The 26,210-nt window shown below is 35.8% G+C and overlaps 2 protein-coding genes across 3 annotated transcripts in view; both read left to right on the forward strand.

Moving 5' to 3' along the window:
* Positions 1 to 26,210, forward strand: part of LOC131979543 (nocturnin-like) — a 33,063-nt gene that overhangs the window by 1,032 nt on the left and 5,821 nt on the right. The window contains exons 2-3 of one of the 2 annotated variants that reach the window (XM_059343573.1): positions 5,836 to 6,082; positions 25,523 to 25,641. In XM_059343573.1, coding sequence (XP_059199556.1) covers positions 25,531 to 25,641 — 111 coding nt within the window. In that variant the 5' untranslated portion in view covers positions 5,836 to 6,082; positions 25,523 to 25,530. Of the gene's footprint in view, positions 1 to 5,835; positions 6,083 to 17,302; positions 17,479 to 25,522; positions 25,642 to 26,210 lie in introns of those variants that run through there. The other variant, XM_059343566.1, reaches the window with a different exon arrangement.
* On the forward strand, positions 314 to 2,989 carry ccdc175 (coiled-coil domain containing 175). The gene has a single exon (XM_059343492.1). It carries the CDS (start codon positions 418 to 420, stop codon positions 2,626 to 2,628), a length of 2,211 nt encoding a protein of 736 aa, XP_059199475.1. The 5' UTR covers positions 314 to 417; the 3' UTR covers positions 2,629 to 2,989.

A 26,210-nucleotide genomic window follows, 5' to 3' on the forward strand; every position in this document is an offset into this window, starting at 1 on the left:
CTTCTACGTGGTGGTGCTGGCTGCTTGTTGCCATGGCGACCACACACACTCACAAGTTAACGGTAGAAGACTCCAACTGAAGTTAAACCTACAAACAGCTGATTATAAACACAATACAAGCGGATAAAAAGAATTAAAACACGGATTAAAAACTGCTGTGTTTCCTGAACCGACGACGAGCTTCTGTGTTTAGCCGCTTCGCTAAAAAAAAAAAAAAAAAATCCATTTTTGTCTCTCTGACTCGTCGTAGCACGCTTCTTCTTCTTCTTCTTCTACGTGGTGGTGGTGGGCTGCTTGTTACCATGGCGACCACACACACAAGTTAACAGTAGAAGACTCCAACTGAAGTTAAACCTACAAACAGCTGATTATAAACACAATACAAGCGGATAAAAAGAATTAAAACACGGATAAAAAATGGCTTCCTGCCTCGTCCCAGACTTCCCGGCCGTTTTGGCGGCTCTGGAGCATTTAAAGGAGCTGGACAAGCAGCTGAAAGAGGAGAGGGTCTCCTTCTCACCTGAAGCCAGCCTCCACCTGACGGAGATCACAGCTGCTGTCACTGAGCTGGAGGCGGACAGACGAGCCGCTCACGAACATTTAGAAGTGGAAACCATAGAAAACAGCAAGCTGAGACACCAGATTAACAATCTAAGAGAGAGAATGAGCCAGGAGATCATGGCTGACGTAGCAGCAGCCCGGGCGTCTAACGCAGAGGAGATAGAGGAGCTCCACAAAGACCTCCACACGGTGTCCCAGCTGCAGGAGGCCACTGTGAGGAGGCAGGAGGTCCTCCAGAGCCAGAACGAAGAACTGTGTCCACAAAGAGAGCAGGTGAAGGCCGAGCACGAGGAGATCATCGCTGCTCAGAACGAGCAGATCACCGTGAAGTACGGCTTGCAGATGCAGCTGGACCGGACCAGGGACCAGATCGAGGAGCTGGAGTCGTGCATCGCTGCTGTCGGACAGGAGACAATAACGCTGCAGCAGAAGATGGTGGTGGAGAGAGAAGCTGTCGCCGTGAAGAAAGAAAACCTGACTAGAGAGGTGGACCAGGTGGAGGAGAAGATCAAGCAGGAAAAGCAAACGATCAGGAGCAGCAGAAGAGAGTTGAACCTACTTAATGATAAGAAACAAGAAGCTCAGGACCGTCTGAGCGAGCTCATGTTTGACGTGGCAAACCTGGAAGGAAACGCACGAAGAATGGCAGAATCTCGGAGTCTGTGTGAGAAACATCTGCAGGCGGAGACCCAGAAGCATCAAGAGCTGAAGCTACAGAGAGAAACCTTAAAGAAGGAGCTGCTCGAGTTAGGAGAAGCCTTTAAAGAAACCGTCAAGTGTCTAAAAGAGGAAATTGGCACGGTCGAAAGTAGAATAAAACAGGGCAGAACGTCGAGATTGCAGTGCCAGAACTCCCTGGCTCAGATCTACGAGGTGTTCAAGCATCAGCGCGAGGAGGAGAACGAGGTAAAGGTGGAGTATTTCTACGTCTCGCAGCAGCTGGAGCGCTCCAAGCTGCAGCTGGAGGAGCGCATCGCCTCCATCGTCAAACACGGCAAGCAGATCAAAGAGATGGACAAGCAGATCGCAGAACTCCGAGAAGTCGACACCATCACCAAGAGAGTGTTTGAGAGGAACCAGGAGGAGCTGAGCGACAACATGGACACGGAGAAGAAGAACATCAGCCAGTTGGAGGAGGAGAAGAGCCGGCTGACGTGGCTCCTGGAGGAGGAGACGAGGAAGCAGGAGGAGCATGTGGAGAAGATGACGTCTGAGATCAGCAGCACCAGGAGGAGATACCAGGAGCTCCGAGAGGAGGAGGCCGCATTGCAAAAGCGTCAGCCCAAGAGCGTAGATGCTAACTTGCTAATAAGTCACACGGCTCAATGTGAGGAGGAGTTCAGACAAAAAGAAACCAAACGGAAGGAGGAGATAGAGAAGTGCACCCTGGAGACGGAGAGCATCATGAGGAGCAACGAGGAGAAGCAGAGGGAGGTGGAGGAGGAGGAGGAGATGCTGAAGGAGGTGGAAGCAAAGTGGAATGAAGAGCAAACAAGGAACAAGACGCTTAAAGCTCTAACCTCCGATTTGAGGAGGAAGAGGAGCGATTTGGAGCGGTCGATCGAAGTGATGAAAGAGGAAACCGTCTGTCTTCTTCAGCCCAAAGACGAGATGAAAGAGGAGTTGGAGGAGATGAGAAAAAGCTACATGGAGGTTCTGGACAAACAGGCGTCAGAGCTGAGAGCCGTGGAGGTGAACGTCTATGATAATAGCGTGAAACTGGAGCAGGTCGGCGTGGAGAACAGCCGGCTGCGTCTCCGGATCACTCAGATGAAGGAGGAGGTTCGAGGAGCCGGAGAGGACCGAGACAGATACCGGCAGGAGGTCCAGCAGTTCAAACAGGACATACAGGACTTGGTGCAGGGCTTACAGGACGCCTGGAGGGAGGATTCACTGGTGAGTCAGGACGGTCAGAGCAGAGACGGGGTCCTGTTGGTGTCCATGGGGGACATGTTGGACCAGCTGAAGACCAGGAGACAGCAGCTGGGGAGGGTCTGCTCGCTGCTGCACCAACACATGTTGAACTTCAGCAGACGACTCGGAGATAAAAGCATCGAGTCGACATGAGAGGCTGTAATTCTGTGTCACAGAGAGATAAATGTCTGCTGACCTGTAGTGTTTGTGTGAATCAAGGTTATTCTAGTTAATGAAAACTACCGGAAAAAAAAACAATAACTAACTGAAACTGTATTTTGTGGTTACAAAACGAACTAAAACTATAGTAAAAATGTCCTTCGTTTTCGTGTTTGTCAACTTTTTTCATCCGTAAATCTTTTTGGTTGATATGAAATCTATTTCATCTATCTGGTTTTATGACTTAATAAACTTATTGGGGCTGAGATGGATCAGACAAAGGAAATAAAGGAAACAGTTATTGTGACTTTTTTTAAACTGGCACCATTACAAAAAAACTACATTTATTTTTATATATATATATATATATATTTTTTTTTTAATTTAGAGTCTGTAATTGTAAATGTGTGTCACAGAGAGATAAATGTCTGCTGACCTGCAGTGTGTCTGTGTGAATACATTTAAACTGTTTGCATGCAGTAGATCACTGGTTCTCAACCTTTTTTCACTGATGTTCCCCCTGTGAAATATTTGGTAACGCTTTATAATAAGGTCCTTAATAACCATTTATTAACAAGTAATAAGGCATTGTTCTCGCTTTAGATCCGGTAGTTGCAAAAAGCATAGTTAACTTATAGTTAACTTATAATAGATGAGCAATAAAGTATATTTTAATATCAATAAGCAAACAAAATAAGATTAATAAAGGCATGGCAAAGAAATAATGGGTGGGTCATGGGTGTTTGTAATGCCATTATTAACACTTATATAAGCTTATAAACACACAATAATGTTAATAAGCATCTTGTAAGGACTTACAAGGGCCTTATTACTTGTTAATTAATGGTTATTACAAGGACCCTAATATGAAGCGTTACCAAATATTTTTTCAGCCAAGTACCTCCTAGCCAGGGCAAAACATTTTTGGTTGAAAAAAAAAAGCCTTAAAAACAGAGCGCTGTGCCATCAGTGTCTGATTTATTAAACTTTGGAACTGATTAACACATACAAAATTCAAACATTTGAAAGAAAAAAAAACTAGCCTACTGAATATAAAATTCATTTTATGAACTTATACTTATATTTTCCTAAAGTATTTATTAAATAATTACTTTTAAAGGATTTTTGCATGGATGATACTTTTTAAATGTATATTTTTAAATCTCACGTACCCCCTCCAGCATCTGAAAGTATTGCTGTATTACAGGCCTGTGGTAAAATAATTGTTGTGGTGTAATTTTACACAACTGGATGCTTCCATTCGCCTGATGGGTGTGCAGTCAAATAGGGCTGGGCAATATGGACCAAAAGTCATATCCTGATATATATTTAGGCTGAATATCAATATACGATAAATATCCTGATTTTTTTATCCCAAAGTGAGAGCAAATGTTCAGTCAAAGTCAAATATGACATGTCACAAGTAGTTTTATTGAAACCGTTTATTTAAGTGAACGTGAATACTTTTTTTTTTTTTTTTAAATCAAAGCTCCATAAAGTGCACATTTAGATAAAAATATCTTAAATAAAAAATAGAAATAAAATATGAAATAAAATAGGCCAATCTTTTTCTGAAATAAATATATTTATATGACAAAATTATAACGAACATTACAAAATAACTAAATATGACAAACCCTAGTAAGGGCAGCATTTATATATAAAGAAAGACAAAAATTTGAACTCTATCAATATATGCAATATGGTCTAATTCCATATCACATTTTAAAATATATCAATATTTTTTTTATATTGATATATCGCCCAGCCATAGTCTGTACAGTGTGACTCATTTATGTAACCTAAGACACATGAAGTTGGTTTCATTATTTTCATACCGTGTAATAACTCCTTTATGTTCGTGGTTTCACATTTCTTGATAAAATGTTTTGGCCACTTATGGATTTATGGACCAATTGAACCCAAACTTTTGAGTGTTTTCTCCACTTTGGCATCATTATTTTCGTCTCAATATCTGTTATACCTCTTTCATGTCCTGGAATTAAAACAATATTAAATAAATAGAGCAACAACTAAACTTTCTTTTCTTTCCTTTTAAGGACTCACTATATTGTTGCACATCTGTAAACTAAATCACAAAGTTATACGATCATTATACGCTTTTTATTATTATTTCTGCTGTCATTGTGATGCTCAAATAGTTAAAAACAACACAGACTGTTGTCTCCTTTGTACTTTATGTACACAGTTACCAATTTATTGTTTGTCTGAGAATACACAGCTGGTTGTCACACATGTTCCTGCTATTCACTGCAAAAACCAACTGACAAAAATAAGAAATGAATAACTAGAATTAAGCAAATACATGCGTAAAACAAGTCAAATTATCTGCCAGTGCAGTAAGTACATTTTTCTTTGTAAGAATTCTTTAAGTAAGTAAAATATCTAGACACTGGATGTCTTAAAATAAGTCCAAATATACTTATTTCAAGCGATTGTGGCTTGAAAAGCCCAATAATAACATTAAAATAAGCAGCAATACTTGAAACTAGCACGTTTTTTCCTCATTTCAGTATCTGTGGGTAGATACTGGTGGTAGAAAATGCTTTTGAAATAACATTTAAGTTACATGTAATTAAAACTCTCAATTAGAACCAATATTTTAGGTAAAAACTCACCATATTCAACAGTTGAATAGCTTGAAAAGCATGAAAAAGCTCACAATGTCAATCCTAAAAACAAGTCTTTAAAAAGACTGAAATCCCTGTGAAGAGGTTACTCACTTATTTTGTTACAAAATGACAAATGTTGTTAAAATATAGATAATTATGATACTAGGAAGAAAATACTTGGTAAGCTTCATGTTTTTTGCAGTGTTCTGACTGAGAATCTATATGTTTATTGATAAATGCGTTATATTTTGGTAGCAAACCAAATGCTCATTTCAAAATAAAATACAAACATTTAAATAAGGCTTCTGGAAAGGAAATAGGTTGTAAATAGTATATTGTACATGTTAAATGTCTTTTTCTATTAGATTGTTTATTTTTTTATCTTTATCTAAAAGGTTAATAATTTTGTGTGCAATTTTTGTGGTCGGCTGAGACAAATACATTTCCCCGCTGTGGGATTAATAAAGTTGAATCTAATCTAATCTAATCTAAATGATTGATTGGGAAGTTTGGAGAAAAGTTATCTCAGGGAATACTGACACTAAGTTTTCTTCTTCTTCCTCCTCAGACTGTGTGAAGTCTGATTCCTGCTCCTTGTGTGTCTCCGTCCAGCAGATGTCAGAGGAGACCAGCTTCCTGTCTGCTGAGACTTTGTCCTGCAGCTAGACGTCAACAAACCTCCCACTCCCACTGAAGGAAAACACACACAGACACACACACACGGAGCTACACACCGCCCACATCGAGAGCTGAACAACAGGGCAGCAGCTGCACCAGTGGAGCTGAAGAGAAGCAGCAGTTAACTCCATAAGAAGGTAAGTCCTCCGATAAACAGAGGAAACTTTGCTCTGAACTCCTTTCTGTCACGTGATCCAGCAGAGACACAAGCTGGAGATCAGAACCATGTTTGAAACTGACTTTCCAGCATGTGTCTGTCTATGGATTCTCCACTTTATTATTACTAGTGAAGTATGTGTTCACATAGTGGGAGATTAAGTAGATTTTTCCATTCTGGCCAAATGAGATTGTGTGTGAAAGTGGGATAAACAATGAGGTGTAATACTCTATATATTCGTAGTGTTAATATACACAAGTGTTTTTTTTTTGTCAATTTTTGAGTCATTTTCTATCATTTTGTGTCAATTTTTGAGTCATTTTCTATCATTTTGTGTCATTTTTAGTCATTTTATGTATTTTTTAGTGGCTTTGTGTCATTTTGTGTCATTTTTTGGTCATTTTGTGTCATTTTTTTGGTCATTTTGTGTCATTTTTTTGGTCATTTTGTGTCATTTTTTGAGTCATTTTGTGTCATTTTTTTGGTCATTTGTGTCATTTTTTTGGTCATTTTGTTTCAATTTTGGTCATTTTTTGTCACTTTTGTCTCGTTTTTTGGCCATTTTGTAATTTTTTGGTAATTTTGTGTCTTTTTTTAGTCATTTTGTGTCTTTTTTGTCATTTTGTGTCTTTTCGTCATTTTGTGTCTTTTTTTGGCCATTTTGTAATTTTTTGGTAATTTTGTGTTCTTTTTGGTCATTTTGTGTCTTTTTTTTCATCATTTTGTGTCTTTTTTGGTCCCTTTTACAACATTCGTGTTTATCAGACTAGTACAGTGCCCATATTTTATCATTAAAATAACATATAAACAGCTGGAATGGTTGCTTGGAAACATAGATGTGGTTTTTCGGCAATTCCTACTGCCTGTCAAACATTTGCAGCATTACTTTAAACACAAAAAAGCACAAAAAGTCACACATGTAAACGACAATATATTGAGACAGAAAAAAACTATCATGTCCATTTTTATATATTGTACGATAAGTCGATATAGTAATTATCGTGACAGGCCTACCATGCTAAATGTCTAGATATCAGCTCTTAAATTGATTTGTTATCAGCTATTTTTGTTGTTATCATTATATTTGTCCAAACAAATGAACCTTTAGTTGTACCAGGCATTAAAATGAACAAGGAATTGAAGAAAACAAGGGTCTAATAATACATTTTTCCATGACTGTATATAGATCAGAGAGTGCATTACCACTCAGGGTTTACAGGACTGGAAAGGTGGAATAAAGAATGCTGATGTTGAATATTTAAGAAGTACTTTAAACAGACAAACAGACCAAAAGCAGAGCTGAAGCTTGTAGTTCTTCTAGATGTTCAGAAGGAGTCAGCAAAGTTATTAAAGTCATTAAAGATGGCTCCATTCTTTGCTTGACATACAACTGCAGAATCATAGTTGATTATGATTATAACCTGCAACACTAATGTTGGTTTTGTGAGTGTAAATAAAGCAGCCAGAGGATATTTAGACATTGGCAGGTTCCCATCTTGTGTTGTGGTTTGTTCCTATGGAACGAGCTCTTTGTTTACATGTGAAACAGTGTTTGGATCAAGTCTCAAGTCTGAGATTATATCAGACTTGTTTCCAAAGCAAGAATGACCTTAACATGGACGTGTATTTTGTCATTGAGTGATTTTAAAGGCTTCCCAGTTTGACCATTAGATATCTTGTTTCTGTGCAGTATTCAGTTGCATGGAGGTCACAACAGATTTGCAAATCATTGCATTATGTTTTATTAAGATTTTCAGAGCTTTTTGGAATTAGGGTTGTCCGTTTTTTTTAGATGTTGAGGAAGAACATAACAAATAAGACCTTCTTTTCTTGTTTGTTTCCAAATTGCTGATAAATGTTGTAGGCAAGACAAGCATAGACAAGCATAGATTGTTGGTGTATTCAATATATATATATATATATATATATATATATATATATATATCTACACTACAGGCCAAAAGTTTTGAAGCAAGATCAAATTTGTACAAAAAAAGATCATCATTGTTATACTTTGCAACAAAATAAATGTGATTTATTATATAAAGAGTCACTTATTAGAACCCATTTTGACTCTAATGATCAGGTCTTTGGGTTTTTATTGCTTAGACTTTGTGTTTCCTTCTTTCCTTAATGTATAAATCTGAACTCTTGTTTCTTTTGTCAGAGATATGAACATAGTTGAGATTTATTGGGATTTTTGGATCCAAACTCTCTAAAGTCAAAGAGATAAAGTGAATAATGCAAACTGATTTTTTTTATTTTTTTTTACTTTTGTACTGAAGTTGTGACTCTTCCAAATCTCCTCAACCCTAAAACTTCTTTTCTTTTGGTAACATTTATTCACCAATGGTCTGATAACATCAATGTTTACCTAAAGGTCAATGGAGGAAAATGGTTCAATTATATGAAAATAAAGTCTGATCATGTAGTAAACACATCCAGAAATACACAGAATACACACTGGTTTTAATAAGAAAGACATTGTGAACACAACATTTAAGTTGCTTCCAAACTTTTGGCCTGTAGTGTAGATATATAACATCTTAATGTATTTGTCTGCTTCTACATGCACTGACAGCTGTTATCACACCCAGGTGGTTATGAAAGTCTCTGTGTGAGGACATTTTGAGGTTTTTCCTGTTTCTCTGCATGATCTCAATGTGCCAGTGAGAGTAAAGGTTATAAGTTCAAGACCTGGTGGTGATTCAGAATGATCTTATATCATACCTACTCCAGCATTGAGCTGCTGTGTGGATTAGAGACCCCAGACTTTAAGGTTTAATGGTAGTTTTGGTCCCAGCAGATCTCCTGTATTTCTCCTTTGTCTTCATTCTCTTTGATTTTTCAGTAAAAAACAAGCTTGCTGACATTTTTTCCTTCATTTAAATGTCTCAAAGAACTCAGTAGTGACATTTTCAAATCATATTTCAGTTGCTTTTTTTCAAGATGAGTCATATCGGGGAATCGTGCAGCGTTTGTGATATTGGCAAATGTTGTCTTTTTTCAAATGAAGCAATTTAATGTTGTAATGTGATGAAACTCTACACCCCTGGTGGCTGCTTGGTGATCTCAGCTCTGCATGGAGGAGGCTGCCTGTCCAAAGGTCAGAGAGCAAAGCAGCAACTTAACACCACAGACTAGATAACAGACATCGAGCTGCAAAATATCACACACATAAACTCAAACATGCATCTACATTTGGATCTTTTTCATTCTATGTGTGTTTGTCCTCGTGACTAACTGAAATTCTCCCAAACTGCAGGGGACAGTTTATTAAAAATCCATGTCTACACTGTAACAGATAGTAAGAAAACAGCCAAATTGTGACAGTAACATACTGTTTTCCATTAAAAAGGTATTATACTGTAGAAAACAATGCATTGCAATGGGCAATATTTGTAGGTAGCTTGCAGTTTCCCATAAAATATATGATATATATAGTTATGATATTTTCTAAGTCTCTTCTTGTCCACATTCTTAATGGCTGTATTTCACTTAACTAACTCATTCAGTATATGGTATATTAATGACTAAAGACAACGCTTAATTCGTAGTAATTGGCTTTCAGATATGTTCTATTTACAAAAAATGACTGCATTGTTTACTGCAACAATATTGCAACTAGTTTCAGCACTATACTGTGTTTTAGTCTACTGTAAAAATCAATGAAATGCAGGATTTTACTGTAATTCAATATGTGGTTTTATCACAGTAACATACTGTAAAGTAGATAACAGTAGAGGAACTGTAACATTAACAGTAGAATGATGGCAACCCTGCTACCAGTATTTTACTGTTAATTTGATTTAATTGTTTACAGTGTACAGTATGGTTTCATAGAAAGATTTTGTTGTTTACAAAATGGTAACCAACGAAGACGAGCTGCTGTGTTTATTAAAAATGTTCTACTATGTAATAGAAAGGAAACAGAGGAGATGTTCTGCAGTAGACACTTAATAAATGGATGTTTTGATCTATGAAGCATCAGTGAGGAGTCTTCCAGATGTCCATGTAGCTAGAAAATGTCAGCGTGAAGTATGGTGCTCCGTATCATATAGTTCACGATAATACCAGTACGTTTTTATATGATTAAAAAAATGCATATTGTGATATTGGCAACATTCCTACGTAGTGATGTCAGATTATTGCATTCCTTACTGAAGTTGTGGTACAGAAGTACCAGCAGCAAAATGTATTTAAGGTAAAAAAAAAAAAAAGTAAAATAACTCGTTATGCAGAATGAGCCCACTTAGATCCATCCATAGTTACATTCCACCACTGACATTTTCAGTATTATTTTCCATTTTTGCACTGAAGACTCGAGAGTAAATAGTTTTGTATTTGGCAACTGTTGAGATTTGCTTCATACTACCATTGAAAATATTTTTTTTATAAAATCATATTTTCTGTATAACAATATTCTTGTCATATCGTCAAGAATATCGTTATTGCAAATATCCCCTGAAAAATCATGATATTCTTTTATGGTCATATCACCAAACCCTAGCGGGAAGTCATTTTGGCCATGAGGAGTACAACATAGTTTCAATTTACAAGAAAAACGCTGAACAAGACATTTAATGAACAAAACGTTCAAATAAACTGTCATTAAGTGAAAATACAGTGAAAGGCTCAAAGTTATGAGACCAAACCGCTAAACGTCCTTTTTTATATCTATATAACGTTATATATAACTTTATTGACACGTTGCCGTGGATACGCATTGTCCTGCTTCTCTCCTGGTGACGGCTCGCCTTGTTAGTGACCTGTCAATCAAAGGTAGCCCCGCCCCAAATCGCACGATTCTTTATCTTCTATTTTCTTCTAAATGGGGCCATTATTTACACTATTAACATCAGATTGTCTTGAAGAAGATTTTTTACTAGTGATTGAGACCATAGTGTTGTCCTGAAAAACATTTCTGAGCTAATAAATCAAGAGAGAAGTTTTCTCATTTTGTATCGAAATGAATGGAACAAAATGCTTCTGCAGCTGTCAGCGCCCCCTGATGGAATTTTTGGTAGAATGCAACTTAAAGCACTTCCTGGTTTGCCTCCCTGCTCAGACCCGGAGGTTGCCGCCTGGCTCCTCTACAGTCCAGATATGGTCTGCTCCCCGTATCAGAAACAAGATGGAGACCCGTGTAATGCTGAACTCGATGCCTGCAACGGGCCACAAACCAACCAGACGTCATAGTGACTACGCCCATTATTTGTTCAGCCTATGGCTACACTCAAGTGTGTCAATATTCACTTACAGGTCGACACACACACAAACACTAGTAGCCACATGTTGTAATGTCATGAGACAGCTGCCCTTCACTATGGAAAATGTCAATATGCCATTAAAGGATCCAGTGACATACTTTCCCTCTTACACACACACACACACACACACACATTCTTGTACTTCTATCTTTGTGAGGACCCTCATTGGAGCAGTGAATTCCCTTGCAAGGTTATAATAGTTTTGAATTCTTCATTAGATTTAGTTTAGTTTTTATTAGTTTTAGTTTTTTGTAATGGGGTATTTGTTGGGTTGGATATGAAAAGAGGTCACAGTAAATTTTGCATTTATTTCCTTTGTCTGATCCATTTTCATTATGTATGAAAAAAGAAAACGAAGGACGTTTTCACTATGATTTTAGTTAGTTTTAATTCGTTTTGTAACCACACGATACAGTTTCAGTTAGTTTATTAATTATCTTTTTTTTAAAACATAAACCTTATTGTAACCTTTAACCCTTAAAACAAAGTCTGAAATCTAAAAAAAAAAACCCTTTAAAGAAGTGAGGACCGGCCGAAATGTCTTCACTTTGCAAAAATGTCCTCACTCTGTTGGTTAAAAACATGGTCCGGTCCTCACTATGTGGGAAGTACAAGAACACACACACACACACACACACACACACACACACCACTACAGTAAATTATTCTGCCTGAAACCACAAGAGGTTGTGTACAGGATGTGAGTCACACACACGCGATCGATTCAGACCCATTCACCCTGTTTCACACATCAGTTTATTATGAAAGTTTATTTTTATTCTGCTGCTTTAAAAACAACCTGCAGAAGTATACGAGTCTCACCCTGGCTCCTGCTATGATGTGTCCTGTCATGACTTGTGGTTTATCTTTAGAGACCCAACAGGCTCCGAGTGGTGCGTCTGCAGACGTGAGTCACCACTCATAAGTTAACAGCTTTTAGTCCTTCATCGTGGTTCTGTGTGCTCCGACACACTGACGTCAGAAGCAACGCAGCGGAAAGGAAAACATTCACTCTTTGACTCCATTCTGTTAGATGAAGGGATCCACATAGAGAGAGAGGCTCTGCTCATGAAACAGAATTATTTAGATCAGAGTACACACGAGTGCATGGATTTGTCTTGTTTTTATTTATAGAGGAACAGGTGAATGCGTCACAGAGGTCTCTGTAGAATCTAGACGCAAGCACTGTTGGCTGCAATTTTTTATCATTTGTTTCAACATGTTGAGTGGATTATGGACAGATAGTAAAGAAAACAATTGAAAAACAAATATAATTTACCTATCGCTGCTTTTTTGTATGTGAATGACTTGATTTTACCTTCAATAGTCATGTTCAGTCTACAGCCACGCTATCAGCTCTGTGAGCCTGTGTTTTGAGCAAAATGAACATTAGCATGCTCACAGTCAGTACGTTTACATGACACTTGGAAAAAACAAATTATTGCCTTAATCTGACTATAACTGGACAACTGAAGTGAAGACTAATGTCGGAGTTCTCCAACTCCGATTAAGACACACAGATAGTCAGTGTGTTTACATGCACAGTTTAATTGAGCTGCTTTAAAAATTGATATTGGCGTCTAATAAGACTTCTGTCCTTGTCCCAGTTTACATGCAACTGAGAAAACTGAATAAGTGACGAAACGTGTCCTCCTCCTCAACACTGGGTGGCGATATGCGTCGTTTCAGCGGGTTAAAATGGCGCCTTTCTGATGACCGTTTGAAACACTTTGTGCCAACGCTACTGACCAGCTAATGTGCTACCGGCTAATGTGCGACCGGCTAACGTGATTGGCTAATGTGCGACTGGCTAATGTGACCCGCTAATGTGCAACTGGCTAATGTGACTGGCTAATGTGACCGGCTAATGTGCAACTGGCTAATGTGACCGGCTAATGTGCGACCGGCTAATGTGACTGGCTAATGTGCAACTGGCTAATGTGACTGGCTAATGTGCAACTGGCTATTGTGACCCGCTAATGTGCAACTGGCTAATGTGACTGGCTAATGTGACTGGCTAATGTGCAACTGGCTAATGTGATCGGCTAATGTGCAACTGGCTAATGTGATCGGCTAATGTGCAACTGGCTAATGTGATCGGCTAATGTGCAACTGGCTAATGTGATCGGCTAATGTGCAACTGGCTAATGTGCCGGCTAATGTGCGACCGACTAATGCAACCGGCTAATGCAACCGGCTAATGTGCGACTGGCTAATGTGAACAAAAACATCCAAGGAAGCCGGTTTGCATTAGCCGGTCATTAGCGATGGCACAAAGTATCGAACTGAAGACAGGCTTCTGTTGTAGCTCTCTAACAGAATCTGGGGTTCTTGTCTGCCCTCAAAATCACCATCCATTGTCCATCTTGTTGTTGTTGTTGTTGTTGTTGGAAAATGCTGGTTCCCCGCCTTTCTCCACGTGTTTATTATGATAATGGTAGTAGGTCAACCGGAAATGTGGCCGTATTAACCCGCTGAAACAACTCATATGTTGAAGAGGAGGACACGTTCCGGTCAGTTATTAGATTTTCTCAGTTGCATGTAAACTGGGACAAGGACAGAAGTCCGATTAGACGCCAAAATTGAATTTTAAGCTTGATTAAACTGTGATTAAACTGATTAAACTGTGCACTGAGTGAGCTGAGCACTGAGATCAGCTGAGGCTGATCATATACCAAAGTAGTGAACAAACTTGACCTGATGATGACACCAGATTAAAGTAGAGCTGGTTGTTTCTTGTCACCTTTTCTCTAGGTCACATGTGTGTAGGTAGTATGTTGTTCAGCTTAGAGCAGTGTTGTTGCACCTGACCTTTGAATCGGTCCACTCCACACAGTCTGGTATCATGACGTGAATCAGTGGCTTCTCAGTTACACAGGACTAACAATTGGCCAATCAGAGTCACGAGTGGAACCAAGCCGGTTGTTGAGCTGTGGCCTGGAATCAAGGAAGAGTAATAACAACAATGGAAACCTCTGTAGACAAGATCGATGAGGATGTTGACGCTGTCGTGTTGTCTTAGTATCGCATGACTTTTACTTTTTCATCATGTGGAGTCATATGATACGGAGGACACTAATATCATACTTTATCGTTCATGTAGTAGGTAGCATACAGTGTAGACTGACTTAATATTACAGTGTCCCTGAGAGCTCATAGCGCTGCAACTTAAGAAAACACATGCAAATACACAAAACACAAGCAAACTGAGAAAACATCTTCATCAATTTGACAACACAAGAACAGCATTTAGAAAATGTGCTGCAAAGACCACAACACAATAAGAAAAAACAATGCAAATAGACCACAACACAACACAACACATTAAGAAAAAGCGCTGAAAGACAACAGCACAATAAGAAAACGCCCTGCAGAGACCACAACACAACACAACAGTAGTGTTTCCAGAGGACACTTAAAAGTGATGCACACATCAACGTGGACCAGTCAATCAAGTCACATCGATGGACAAGTTTGATATTATCACGTTATTTCAAGATAATGATCATTTCAGTTATAACGTTGATCAGGCGTTAACGTTAGCATGCTATTGATCGCCAGCTAACATTAGCACGCTATGATCGCTATAACATTGAAATTATCATTATCTTGAAATAACGTTATAATATTGTAAGTGTGTCCAGACGTGTGCATCACTTTTAAGTGTCCTCTGGAAACACTTCTGTTGTGTTGTGGTCTTTGCAGTGCTTTTTCTTATTTGTTGTGTTACGGTCTATTTGCGGCACGTTTTCTTATGTTGTGTTGTGGTCCATTTGCATCTCTTTTTCTTATTGTGTTGTATTGTGGTCTATTTGAAGTGCATTTTCTTATTGTATTGTGTTCTTTGCAGCGCTTTTTCTTATTCTGTTGTGTTGTGGTCTTTGCATAACTTTTTCTTGTTGTGTTGTGGTCTTTGCAGTGTTTTCTAAATGCTGCTCTTGTGTTGTCAAATTGATGAAGATGTTTTCTCAGTTTGCTTGTGTTTTGTGTATCTGCATGTGTTTTCCTAAGTTTGGCGCTGTGCGCTCTCAGGGCCACCGTAGGAATAAATAGCAGGCAGTATGTTAGTAAAGGATCTGTAATACAGATGTTGGTGAGGAAAATTGTGAATCCCTTTCCCCAACAGAAACCTGTTAGAATGGAAGCCAGACTGAAGGTGGAAACAACCTGAGAGTTTTTCCACCCGTTGGGAAACTCTCGCCTTTACTTTAGTTAAACTGTCTCCATGAACACTTTAGATTCCAGCCCAAAATAATATTAAATGTAATTTTTTCAGTTTGGAAAAGTACAGTGTAGTACTGTACATGGAAAATAACACTGATGTAACATTAGTGACGGTAGGTTGTTATCGGAGTGACAACATGCACATGGAGGAAGTAATTATTGCAATACGCACACACGCTCACCACTTTTGTTTAGTCATGCTTTCATTGTTGTTCAGTTTTATCAGTTGAACCAGTGAAATGAAACCATTCTAAACTATGTCTGTGAAGATTATAAGGACATATTTAATTAAACTAAATATATTTCACTTTTATATGAATGAGCAATATAGCCATAATGAGGCACAATTTGTTGTTTTGTGTTAAAAATAATATTTTCTATATTTTTTAACATATTTTTAATTCACAAATTCATTACCGTAATACCCAGATAAAAATGTCATGGTTTCCCCCCACACTTATATACAATAAATATTTAATAAACTTTATAAAAAATAAATACACATTTGTTTAAAAATGTATAATTTAACAGAATATAATCAAACAATGATTTTTAACAATGTAAAAAGAAGAAAAAATGAATGAAAATTGATTAATTGAAAAATAGTTAAATGTTACGGTAATGATAGAATTGTTTGAATTAAAATATGTTTATATATTTTAATAAAATACATGTTGGTGATACCAGCTACCTTTGAGCATATTTAAGTGTTTACCAAAGAAAGTTTTTTTTTTAACTTAACCCTTTATTATTTTCTCTTCAATCAATCAATCAAACTTTATTTATATAGCGCTTTTCATACATATAAATACATATAAAAGTGCTCTTAGGTTATTAAGTTAACTGACATACTATATGTTTTATGTGGTAATTATGTTTGATATTTTTTTGTGTCTATTTTAGTTTTAATGTTATTTAATGTGTTAAAGTTCTTATTTATTATTGTTTTATTTATCTATTTATTTATTTAGGTTGGTTTTGTGATTTTGTTGTTGTTGCTCTTTTTCTTTTTTTTCTTTTTTTTTTTTACTGTGTTTGTCCATTGGTAATTTATGTTGTGTTTTGTTTAAATTAATTTACTTTTTTTTCTCCTTTTTTTTATTTATTTAAAAACATGTTACAGAAATGCATTTTGTTGCTCACAGCGTCTCTAAAAATGTCAGAAAATACCTTAAAATTTTTAAAAATAGATTATAAATTCCTATTAAACAGTGACTTTAGATTGTTTATGTTATAAAGGGCCAAAGAAAATATATATTCAATGCTCTTGGATTTTTGTTATGAGCTGCACCATTATTATATTTATTATTTATTATTATATATGTTATTGAGAATCACCCACTTATCTTCCATTAGGACCCAGACCTCTGTGTGTATTTATGAAGGTGTGACTCCATTCTAATCAGGTTTTATGTCTTTTGTTCAGAGTTGCATGGAGGGTGTGATTGTCTCTTTACTTTATGTGTCACTAATATATCCGCCACACACCCCGGCTCCAGTGTGTGACTGATACAGAGCAGCGGTTGGGATTGCGCAGTGCACATGATCTGTAATACTCCATATGGCCTGCTGACGTCTATACTTCCTAATCTCTCTCTCACTCTCTCTCTCTCACTCTCTCTCACTCTCTCACTCTCTCTCTCTCTCTGGGGGTTTATAGGCAGCAGTGCTCACAGAGAAGTCAGTTTTTTCTGCGTTCACTTTGACAGAAACACATCTGTCACTGTCTCCTGTTGCAGTGAAACACTTTCAGCTTTCAGGAAGCTTAAATCAGCTGCTCAGACAGTTTCTATTAGAGTGACTGTAGAGTTTAAAGGAAGCTTTAAAAGGACAATTTAAAGTACAGAGTGGACATAGCAGTGGACAGTGATGGAGACAATGGGTAAGAGACACTTTTATTGATTTTACTGTGTATGTTTGGATGTAAAGTCTCTTTTTTAATGTACAAAATCAAAGACTAGAAGGTGAAAGATCAGCTTGACAGTGATATTCTGTATATGGCTGCAACCACTGATTATTTTCATTATCGATTGAGTTGATTATTAAAACTCATCTTAAAACCTTTTTTTCCCCTTGGCTTTCAACCACGCATGAGACTCTGCTCTTGTTTTTAGTGTTTTTTCGTTTGCTTTTATTCATTGTTTTTGAATTTTTTTAAAAAAAATTTTAACCCTATAAAGCCTGAACCGTGAAATAATTGCCAGAAAATTCTAAATTTTCAAAACTGGAGTGTTTGTTGAACTGGCTAACATTTTTTTTAATTCAATATCAATTTTCATATATGAATTTAATTTGGATCATATTTGATACATCAGGTCTTTTTGTGTAATTTGTTGCTCACAATTTGCTTTTCTTGAACTCACATAATCACATAAAACCTAATATTTTTAACCAAATAAAACTTTGACTTTCCTTTTAACATTTTCCTCAAACATACAAAATATTTTTTTCCATATAAAACAACATCATACATCTGCTGATATGAAGTTTTCACGCAGCAATCACAGATCCACCAGTGGAACCAGCAAATCATTTTTGTTACATCTGGTATTTTTGTGAAATTTGTTGCTCAGTTTTTTTAATCATCAATTCATGTATTCATCAGGTTTTTGATGTAGAGGTCTCAAAAACTTATGTATCAAATATGATACACTTGGCTTTATAGGGTTAAAAACCCAATGAAACTATTTATTTTAGTGTTTATTCCTGTTTTATTTATGTTATTGTCTCTTGTTCTGGTGGTTTATGTACAGCGCTTTGTTGCGGCTGTGGTTGTTTTAAAGTGCTTTACAAATAAAGTTAAGTTGAGTTGATTATTTAAACGATTAATCGATTAGTTGTTTGGTGAATAAAATGTATAAAAACATCAATCGGTGTTTCCCAAACCACAAGATGACGTCCTCAAATCTCTTGTTTTGTCCACAAACCAAAGAGATATTCAGTTTATTGTCATAAAGGAACAAAGAAACCAGAAATATTCACATTGAAGAAGCTGAAATCAGAGAATTTGGCTTATTGTCTTTAAAAAAAACTGCTCAAACCAATTAATGGATTATCAAAATAGTTTGATTGAGTTTGATTTGATAGTTTAATTTAACCCATTTAGGCCTAGAAGGGCTGTAAAAAAAATGCCTGTAAAACCTCTGATTGGTGATTTTAAAATCAGCCCCTAAAACCTGAAGTTTTTCTGTAAATTCAACAGAAGTGTCAACTCTTCCTACTAAATAATAGATTTTTCAGCTTCTCTAGCAGATAGAAATTACATTTAAAAAGTATTTGAGAGCTTATAGCTGTTATATCTGAGCTCCCTCCGCTATAGTCGTCTTCCTCCTCATTTCAGTTCTGGAAAAGTCCCATGATGCATTGCGACACTCCCACATGTATTCTCAATTTGTGTCTTTTTTGGTCATTTTTTTAGTCATTTTGTGTCTTTTTGTGTCTTTTTGTGTCTTTTTTTGGTCACTTTGTGTCTTTTTTAGTCATTTTGTCTCCTTTTTTTGTCATTCTGTGTCTTTTTTTGGTCATTTTTTGGTCATTTTTTGGTCATTTTTTGTCTTTTTTAAATCATTTTGTGTCTTTTTGTGTCTTTTTTTGTGTCTTTTTTTGTTGATGATTTCAAAGTTCTGGAAAAGTCCCATGTTGCATGTTGCTGAGACCGAAAATGGGTGAAAAAAACTACAAATACTACAAAACGACTTATCCTCTTTCCCGGCTTTAATGGTAGAGTAACACAACAGCACCCCAACAGGTTTTAATGGTAGAAATGCGATAATGCTTTCCTGCCTTAAATGGGTTAATAATCGATTATTGCTCGATTAATCTAATAATTGTTGCAGCTCTAGTTCTGTAGATGTGGTGGTGCTGAGGAGCAGAGATTCTGGATTTAATCACCATATTGAGTCTGGCTGGTGTTGGCATGTATACAGGTATTCAGGGACACACATGGTTATTTACATTAATGTCAGAAAGAGTCTGTTCATGTTCATCTAACTGCACCAGGGTTTGTTTTTAACATATGAGAAGGATATCTGGCTCCAGTCACTGAAGTCCTGTTATGGCTCGTTCACACAGAACTGAGCCTAAACATCAGTGGTCAGAAAGTGTCTGGTTTCTCCTTTTATAGTCGTATGTTTCTGGTCTGGAGGGGACAGGGAGAAGGTTTTCTGTCTCACAGAGCAGAGGGCAGATTCAGTTTTGTGCAACATGTTTTTTTTCCTCTTCAGAATTGTAGAACACAACAAATTTTGGCATAAAGTGTTTCAAAGACGTGTTGAAAGCAATTAACCCTTTGGTGCACAACATATTTTAACATCTTCTAATGCACAACATGGGTCAGAAATGACCCTCATTCATTCCCCATGTTATTTAATGCTGCTGTGTGTTTCTGTGCTCTATCTTTTGATATCAACTTATTTTTTTGATTGAATATTCCAAGTTTTCTTTAAATATCTTGTTTTTGATAACATGCTTCTCATACTTTATAAAGAAAAAAAGTTTTTGTATTATTACATAGCTAACTACTTAGCTAACTACTTGGCTAAGTAGCTTGCTAAGCTACCTACTTAGCCAAGAAGTTAGCTCAGTTGTTAGCTTAGCAAGCTACTTAGCTAATTACTTAGCCAAGAAGTTAGCTAAGTAGTTAGCTTAGCAAGCTACTTAGCTAAAAAATGGATATGGGTAATTTTTGACACATGTTGTGCATTAGAAGAGTAGAGACACAAAAAGGGATTTTATTCAAAAATGAAATAACAACATATCAGCTTTCAAGAACATACAGTTATACTTTTGGGGTAATCTTTGCACGTCAATAGGTGAAGTAGTCAAAGTCACTTTATTGTTAGTTCTGCTACACATACAGAGAACTGAAATTACTTTTCTCTCAAACCCTTGTTTACAACAAAATACACAAGCTATATACAGAATAGAAATAACATAAGCTAAAAAAATATACAGACTAAACATATAAAAGGCAAAATATACAGGCTAAAAAAATATAATATAATATAATAAATCAAGGGTAAATAAAACCTGGAAAAACAGAATTTGAGTCAGTTGGTGCAAATAAAACCTGAGTGGTAAATACCTACAAAGCAACACTTTGTTAGAAAACAGGAGCTCAGACCTAGAGAGCAATAAAACAGTCTTAACAAATATCTGTAAAACAAGTCAGTGATGGTTAAAGTGTGTTAAAAAGTTTTGCAGACAAGCCAGAACAAGAACAAGAACAAGAACAAGAACAAGCGGTTTTGGCAGACGACCAGCCGGTGTGACCCACTTTAAACTGGCTGCAGTTCAAAGTTCTCACCAACAAACAAACAAACAAACAAACAGCCACCATGTCCAATAGTCATGGAGGCAGAAAGTACATGGACAGATGGTGTGTGTGTGTGTGTGTGTGTGTGTGTGCACATGTTAGTGTTTATTATTAACAGGGTTGAACTCTGCAAACTTGAACCTACATTTTCAAAAAAAAAAAAAAAAGTTGACCCACTTTGGTGCTGTTCTCAGTGTTGGAATGTAACTAAGTACATTTACTTAAGTACAAATTTGAGGTACTTTTACTTTACTTGAGTATTTCCATTTGATGTAACTTATACTTCTACTCCACTACATTTATCTGACAGCTTTTAGTTACTTTTCAGGTCAAGATTTAACATGAAAAACTTGATAAATTTAGAGTTATTAGACATTTTTTTTTTTAATTTTTAAATGATACCTGATAACAGTATATTAAGTAGTTACAATGAGCCCTGCTTCTATAAATGCATCAATACAAATAATAACACAAGAGACAATAAAATAGAGAATAGAATATTATTACAATACTAATACAATACACGAGAATAAAAACTGTCAGCTTTAGTTAATTTTGACATGAAAATTATGATTAATTAAGAAAATTTTATCACTTTAAATTTAACATCATAACAGTATATTTAGTTAAAATGAGCCCTATCTTGAGGAAATTAAAACTCTGCTTACATAAATGCATCAATACAAATAATCTAATAATATATTTAGAATATATAAAACAATCTGAGTGGGTCCATTCTGCATAACGAGTACTTTTACTTTTGATACTTTAAGTACATTTTGATGCTGATACTTTTGTACTTTTACTTAAGTGAATTTTGAATGCAGGACTTCCTATATATCTTGTCCCTTTTAATAAACAAACTAAATAAATGTATGATTAAAAAAAGGCTAAACTGTGACTAACGATCTGAATTACTTCCTGTCGCTAAACACATGCTGCTTTCAAAATAAGAGCACAGTGTGTTAACAGAATCCACCACAGAATTTACAAGAAGACTGTCAAAATAAGATACCTTAAATAAAACATGGTGTGCACTTACATACAAAAAAAACATAGAAGAACCTTTATTCTCCTTTACAATAATTCATTAAAATATGCAATGATTAAGATCAGTGTATATGATGGGATAGTGGCATTAGAATCTGCAAGAGGACACTAAATTTTGACTTTTTATGGAAAAAAAAATGATCTGAGGGATAGCCAGCTAACAGCAGCACCTTAACAAGTAGGATAACAAAGATTCTATGTCACAGTATCTCCTGACTGAACATGTTATGTGAGGTTTTTGCTCTCATTTAGCTCTCAAAGTGCACAAGATCGGTGTATTTTACTTAAAAATCCAAGTTGTAAAGCTAGAGAAAACACTGGGAAGTGAAGAAGCCTGAGGCCTGGTCAGGTTGACCCACTTTGGTTTGACTGGCTGCAGTTCAAAGTTCTCTCAAACAAACAAACAAACAAACAAACCACCACCATGTTAAATTCTCACATCAACCAGTGAACAGATGGAGCCTTTGTGTGTGTGAGCATGTGACAGAGCTCATTATCAGCAGGGTGACACGTCTAAAAGCTTAAAACTACAAGTTAAAAGTGAAAGTTCCTGCCCTCAGTGCTGATGAAGAGACTTCCTGCTGTTCTAACAGGATGAGGAGTGTGTTGAACAGAATCAGTTAAATCCAGTGGTGCATTCAGGTGCTCCTGCAATGGTCCAGTTACTAAATTGGACAATACAAATACAAATATGTGCTGTATTTTATTGTCCAGAGTGTACACAGCAAGGTTATAATAGTTTTGGTTATAACTGATTTTTCATCAGTTTTAGTTTAAATTTTGTTGTGAATTTTTGTTTTCAATTTCAGTTAGTTTTAAGAGTGAGGTTGCTAGTTTTAGTTTAGTTTTTATTTTTTTTAAATGCTTAGTTTTAGTTTAGTTTTTATTAGTTTTAGTGTTAGTTTTAGTTTTTTGTAATGGGCTATGTGTTGGTGCCAGATTCAAAGAGGTCATAATAAATGTTTCCTTTATTTCCTTTGGTTTATCATCTCAGCCCCAATAAGGTTATTAACTGTTTTGTATTTTGGTTCTAGTGTAGACATCCCAGTCTCAGTAAACATATTTACCATGTGTTGCATGTTGAAATAGAAACACTGAATTATGAATGAAAAAAGTTGACAAAAACGAAAACTAAGGACATTTTCACTATAATTTTAGTTCGTTTTAGTTCGTTTTGTAACCACACAATACAGTTTCAGTTATCGTTTTTTTAAAAACTCTAGTTTTTATTTTTATTTCAGTTAACGAAAATGTTTTTTCAATTCTAGTTTTCGTTATTTCGTTAGTTTTCATTAACTATAATAACCTTGGTACACAGTAACACATTGGAAGCAAGTTGTTTCGCTGCCCCCAACTAGCCAAAAAAATATAAATGCAGGTTTAAACTGTCACCACAGTGGTGGAGATGCATTAAAAATCCAGGTAGAATTTATAATCAACTTATTTTGTAATCAGCTGTTAGGGGTGTTAGGAGTATACATTAATACAGTACATTAGCTAACAATTAAAGTTGTGTTAATCACAAAAAGCTACTATTACTTCCTGTCGCTAAGCGGATGTAGATTTCAAAATAAGAGCACAGTGTGTGAACAGAATCCACCACGGAATTTACAAGAAGACTGTCAAAATAAGACATATAAAACATAAAAGAACCTTTATTCTCCTTTACAATAATTAATTCAAATATCCAATGATAAGATCAGTGTATATGATGGAATAGTGGCATTAGAATGTGTGAGAGGCACCAAATTTGGGCTTTTTATGAAAAAAAAATTATCCAGTGGAAATGCCCCCGGACCTTCCTATAACCAGCTGTTTTTCAACACTCCATGTCAAATTCAAATTTATATCTATAGCACATTTACAGAAGGCTGAGCTGCCTAAACATAAAGGTGCATAAAGTGCAATAAAATACAGGATTGACAAAGGTAAAAGGAACAAAAAGGGTTAAAATACATTTTAACAAGCCCTGTTGATTGTGAAAAATGTTATGTGAAGTGTTTGCTCACATTTAACTCTCAAAGTGGATGAGATCAATGCATTTTCCTATTTTTTTATTATTTACTAATACTCGAGTAAAGAGTAATTTTTTTGTATCTGGCAACTGTTGAGATTTGCTCTTCACACTACATTTTAGATTTATGGTTGATTTTTTATTATGTTGTATGATTTTTATATATTCATACAGACTGAAAAAAATCATATTTTCTATATATTTTTCATTATGTGATATTTGTGATATCGTTATTGCAAAAATACCCTGAAATATCATGATTTTATTTTCGGGCCCTATCAGCTGTTAATCCTCTGAGTGGGTCTGTGTGCGTCAGTCTTATTTTTAGGTTGCTTTAATGACTGTTTCCACACGTGAGTGGACAGATGTTAAAGGGCGACAAATAGTGAAGCTGAAACATTTAAAGACACAGAGTCAATTAAACAAGCAGAGATTGGTCACAGACGACTCTGGAGCCTCTTAATCTGAGCTATTCATTTACACAGTCAACAGAAAACAGCTAAGGCTGGGCGATATATCCATATAAAAAAATATATTGATATATTTAAATGTGATATGGAATTAGACCATATCGCATATATCAGTATGGTCTAATTACATTGGTAACACTTTACAATAACCATCATTTATAAATGGTAAACGGATAGTTTATTAATGTTTAATCATCATTTCTAAACCATTTATAAGCCATTTAGAATGGTAAATACATAATTCATTTATGTTTAACTAACTACATCATTCATAAATGGCAAATAGATGGTATATTAAGTTTGTGGTTAATTTACCATTGACAAACAATTCAATTATAACTAATAGTTTATTAATCATTTTAGTTGCACTCATTATAACATTTTTAACACCATATTAAGTATGTTAATGATTTTGAAATTATTCATATAGCTTTAAGAAATTGGTTGAAAACATTTAAAGATTAAATATGTATATAGCACTTTGTAAATGGTTAATAATTGGTTTATAAACCATCTATAAACATCCCTTAGTTGGTTATTGTAAAGTAAATTTTCTTTCTTTCTATAAAAATGTTGCCCTTACTAGGGTTTGTCATATTTAGTTATTTTGTAATGTTCATTATTCTTTTTTCATAAATATAAATATTTCTGTCCATATGATGCTCTAATATGTTTCAACAGACTATAATTGACCCATTTTAAGCATTTTTTAATGCATATTAAAATTTGACCATTTTCGACAAAAATAGACATGCTATAATATGAGGGGTTTTTTGAGGGAGTCATTTTTGGACATCCCATAATGTGGTAATTTGTTGCTATTTTTTGACTAATAGTTCTAGACCCGTGAGTCCTGGGATTTGAACCAGCGACCCCTGTGGTAACAAGCTGATTTCTAACCTCTAGGACACAGAGAGAACTGTGTTATTGCACCACAGCTGTGTTGTTATAATTACAAATCTGCTTTGGTTTTTCTGCATCCTCACACACACACACACACACACACACACACACACACACACACACACACACACACACACACCCACCTCACCCTCTCTTTGTGTGTTTCTCCCCTCAGTGTGTCCGATGGGTGGCTCCTCCACTCGTCTCTACAGCGACCTGACTCCGACCCTCAGCTCCTCCGTCCCTCCGTCCCTCCACACTGAAGACTCAAACCTGGATCCAGACTTCTGCCAGGTGACTTCCTCTCTTCTGTCACAGTTATCAAATCATCAGAGATCAAAAAGAGACTCAGCAGATCTAAAAAAAAAAAAAAAGTCTAACTGCAGCAACTAGTAAAGAGTTAAACTTAGAAAAACTGCTTTAATGTTTTTTTTACTTTTTTTAACTGGCCAGCCAAATGAGTTGTATGACTTATTTCTACATGTATCGACGATGTAATTTTTTTGGCTCAAAAAGCACGACGATTTATTTGACCTTTGACCCCCAAAATGTAGTTACTGCACTCTCGTTTTACATTACAATTAGAGAACTTAGAAATTTTGAGTGTGCTTGCCTCTGGACCGTATATACATATACATATATATATATATATATATATATATATATATATATATATATATGATTTGGTTGAAACTGAGTAATAAACTGAGTAATAACTAAAAATGAACTCCTTGATGTTTGTTTCATCTTGTGACGGTATTTTAGATTGATAGTTATTTTTTAAATATATTTTAGTGTTAAAATAACTTTTTCTCACTATTTTTACTTTATATAAATAATTTCCCTATAAAAATAATAATTTC

Source organism: Centropristis striata, chromosome 1 (genome assembly GCF_030273125.1).
Source record: "Centropristis striata isolate RG_2023a ecotype Rhode Island chromosome 1, C.striata_1.0, whole genome shotgun sequence".
Lineage (NCBI taxonomy): Eukaryota > Metazoa > Chordata > Actinopteri > Perciformes > Serranidae > Centropristis > Centropristis striata.

Excerpts from the sequence above, each read along its gene's own strand:
- ccdc175 (XM_059343492.1), top strand. The coding sequence starts at position 418 with ATGGCTTCCTGCCTCGTCCCAGACTTCCCGGCCGTTTTGGCGGCTCTG.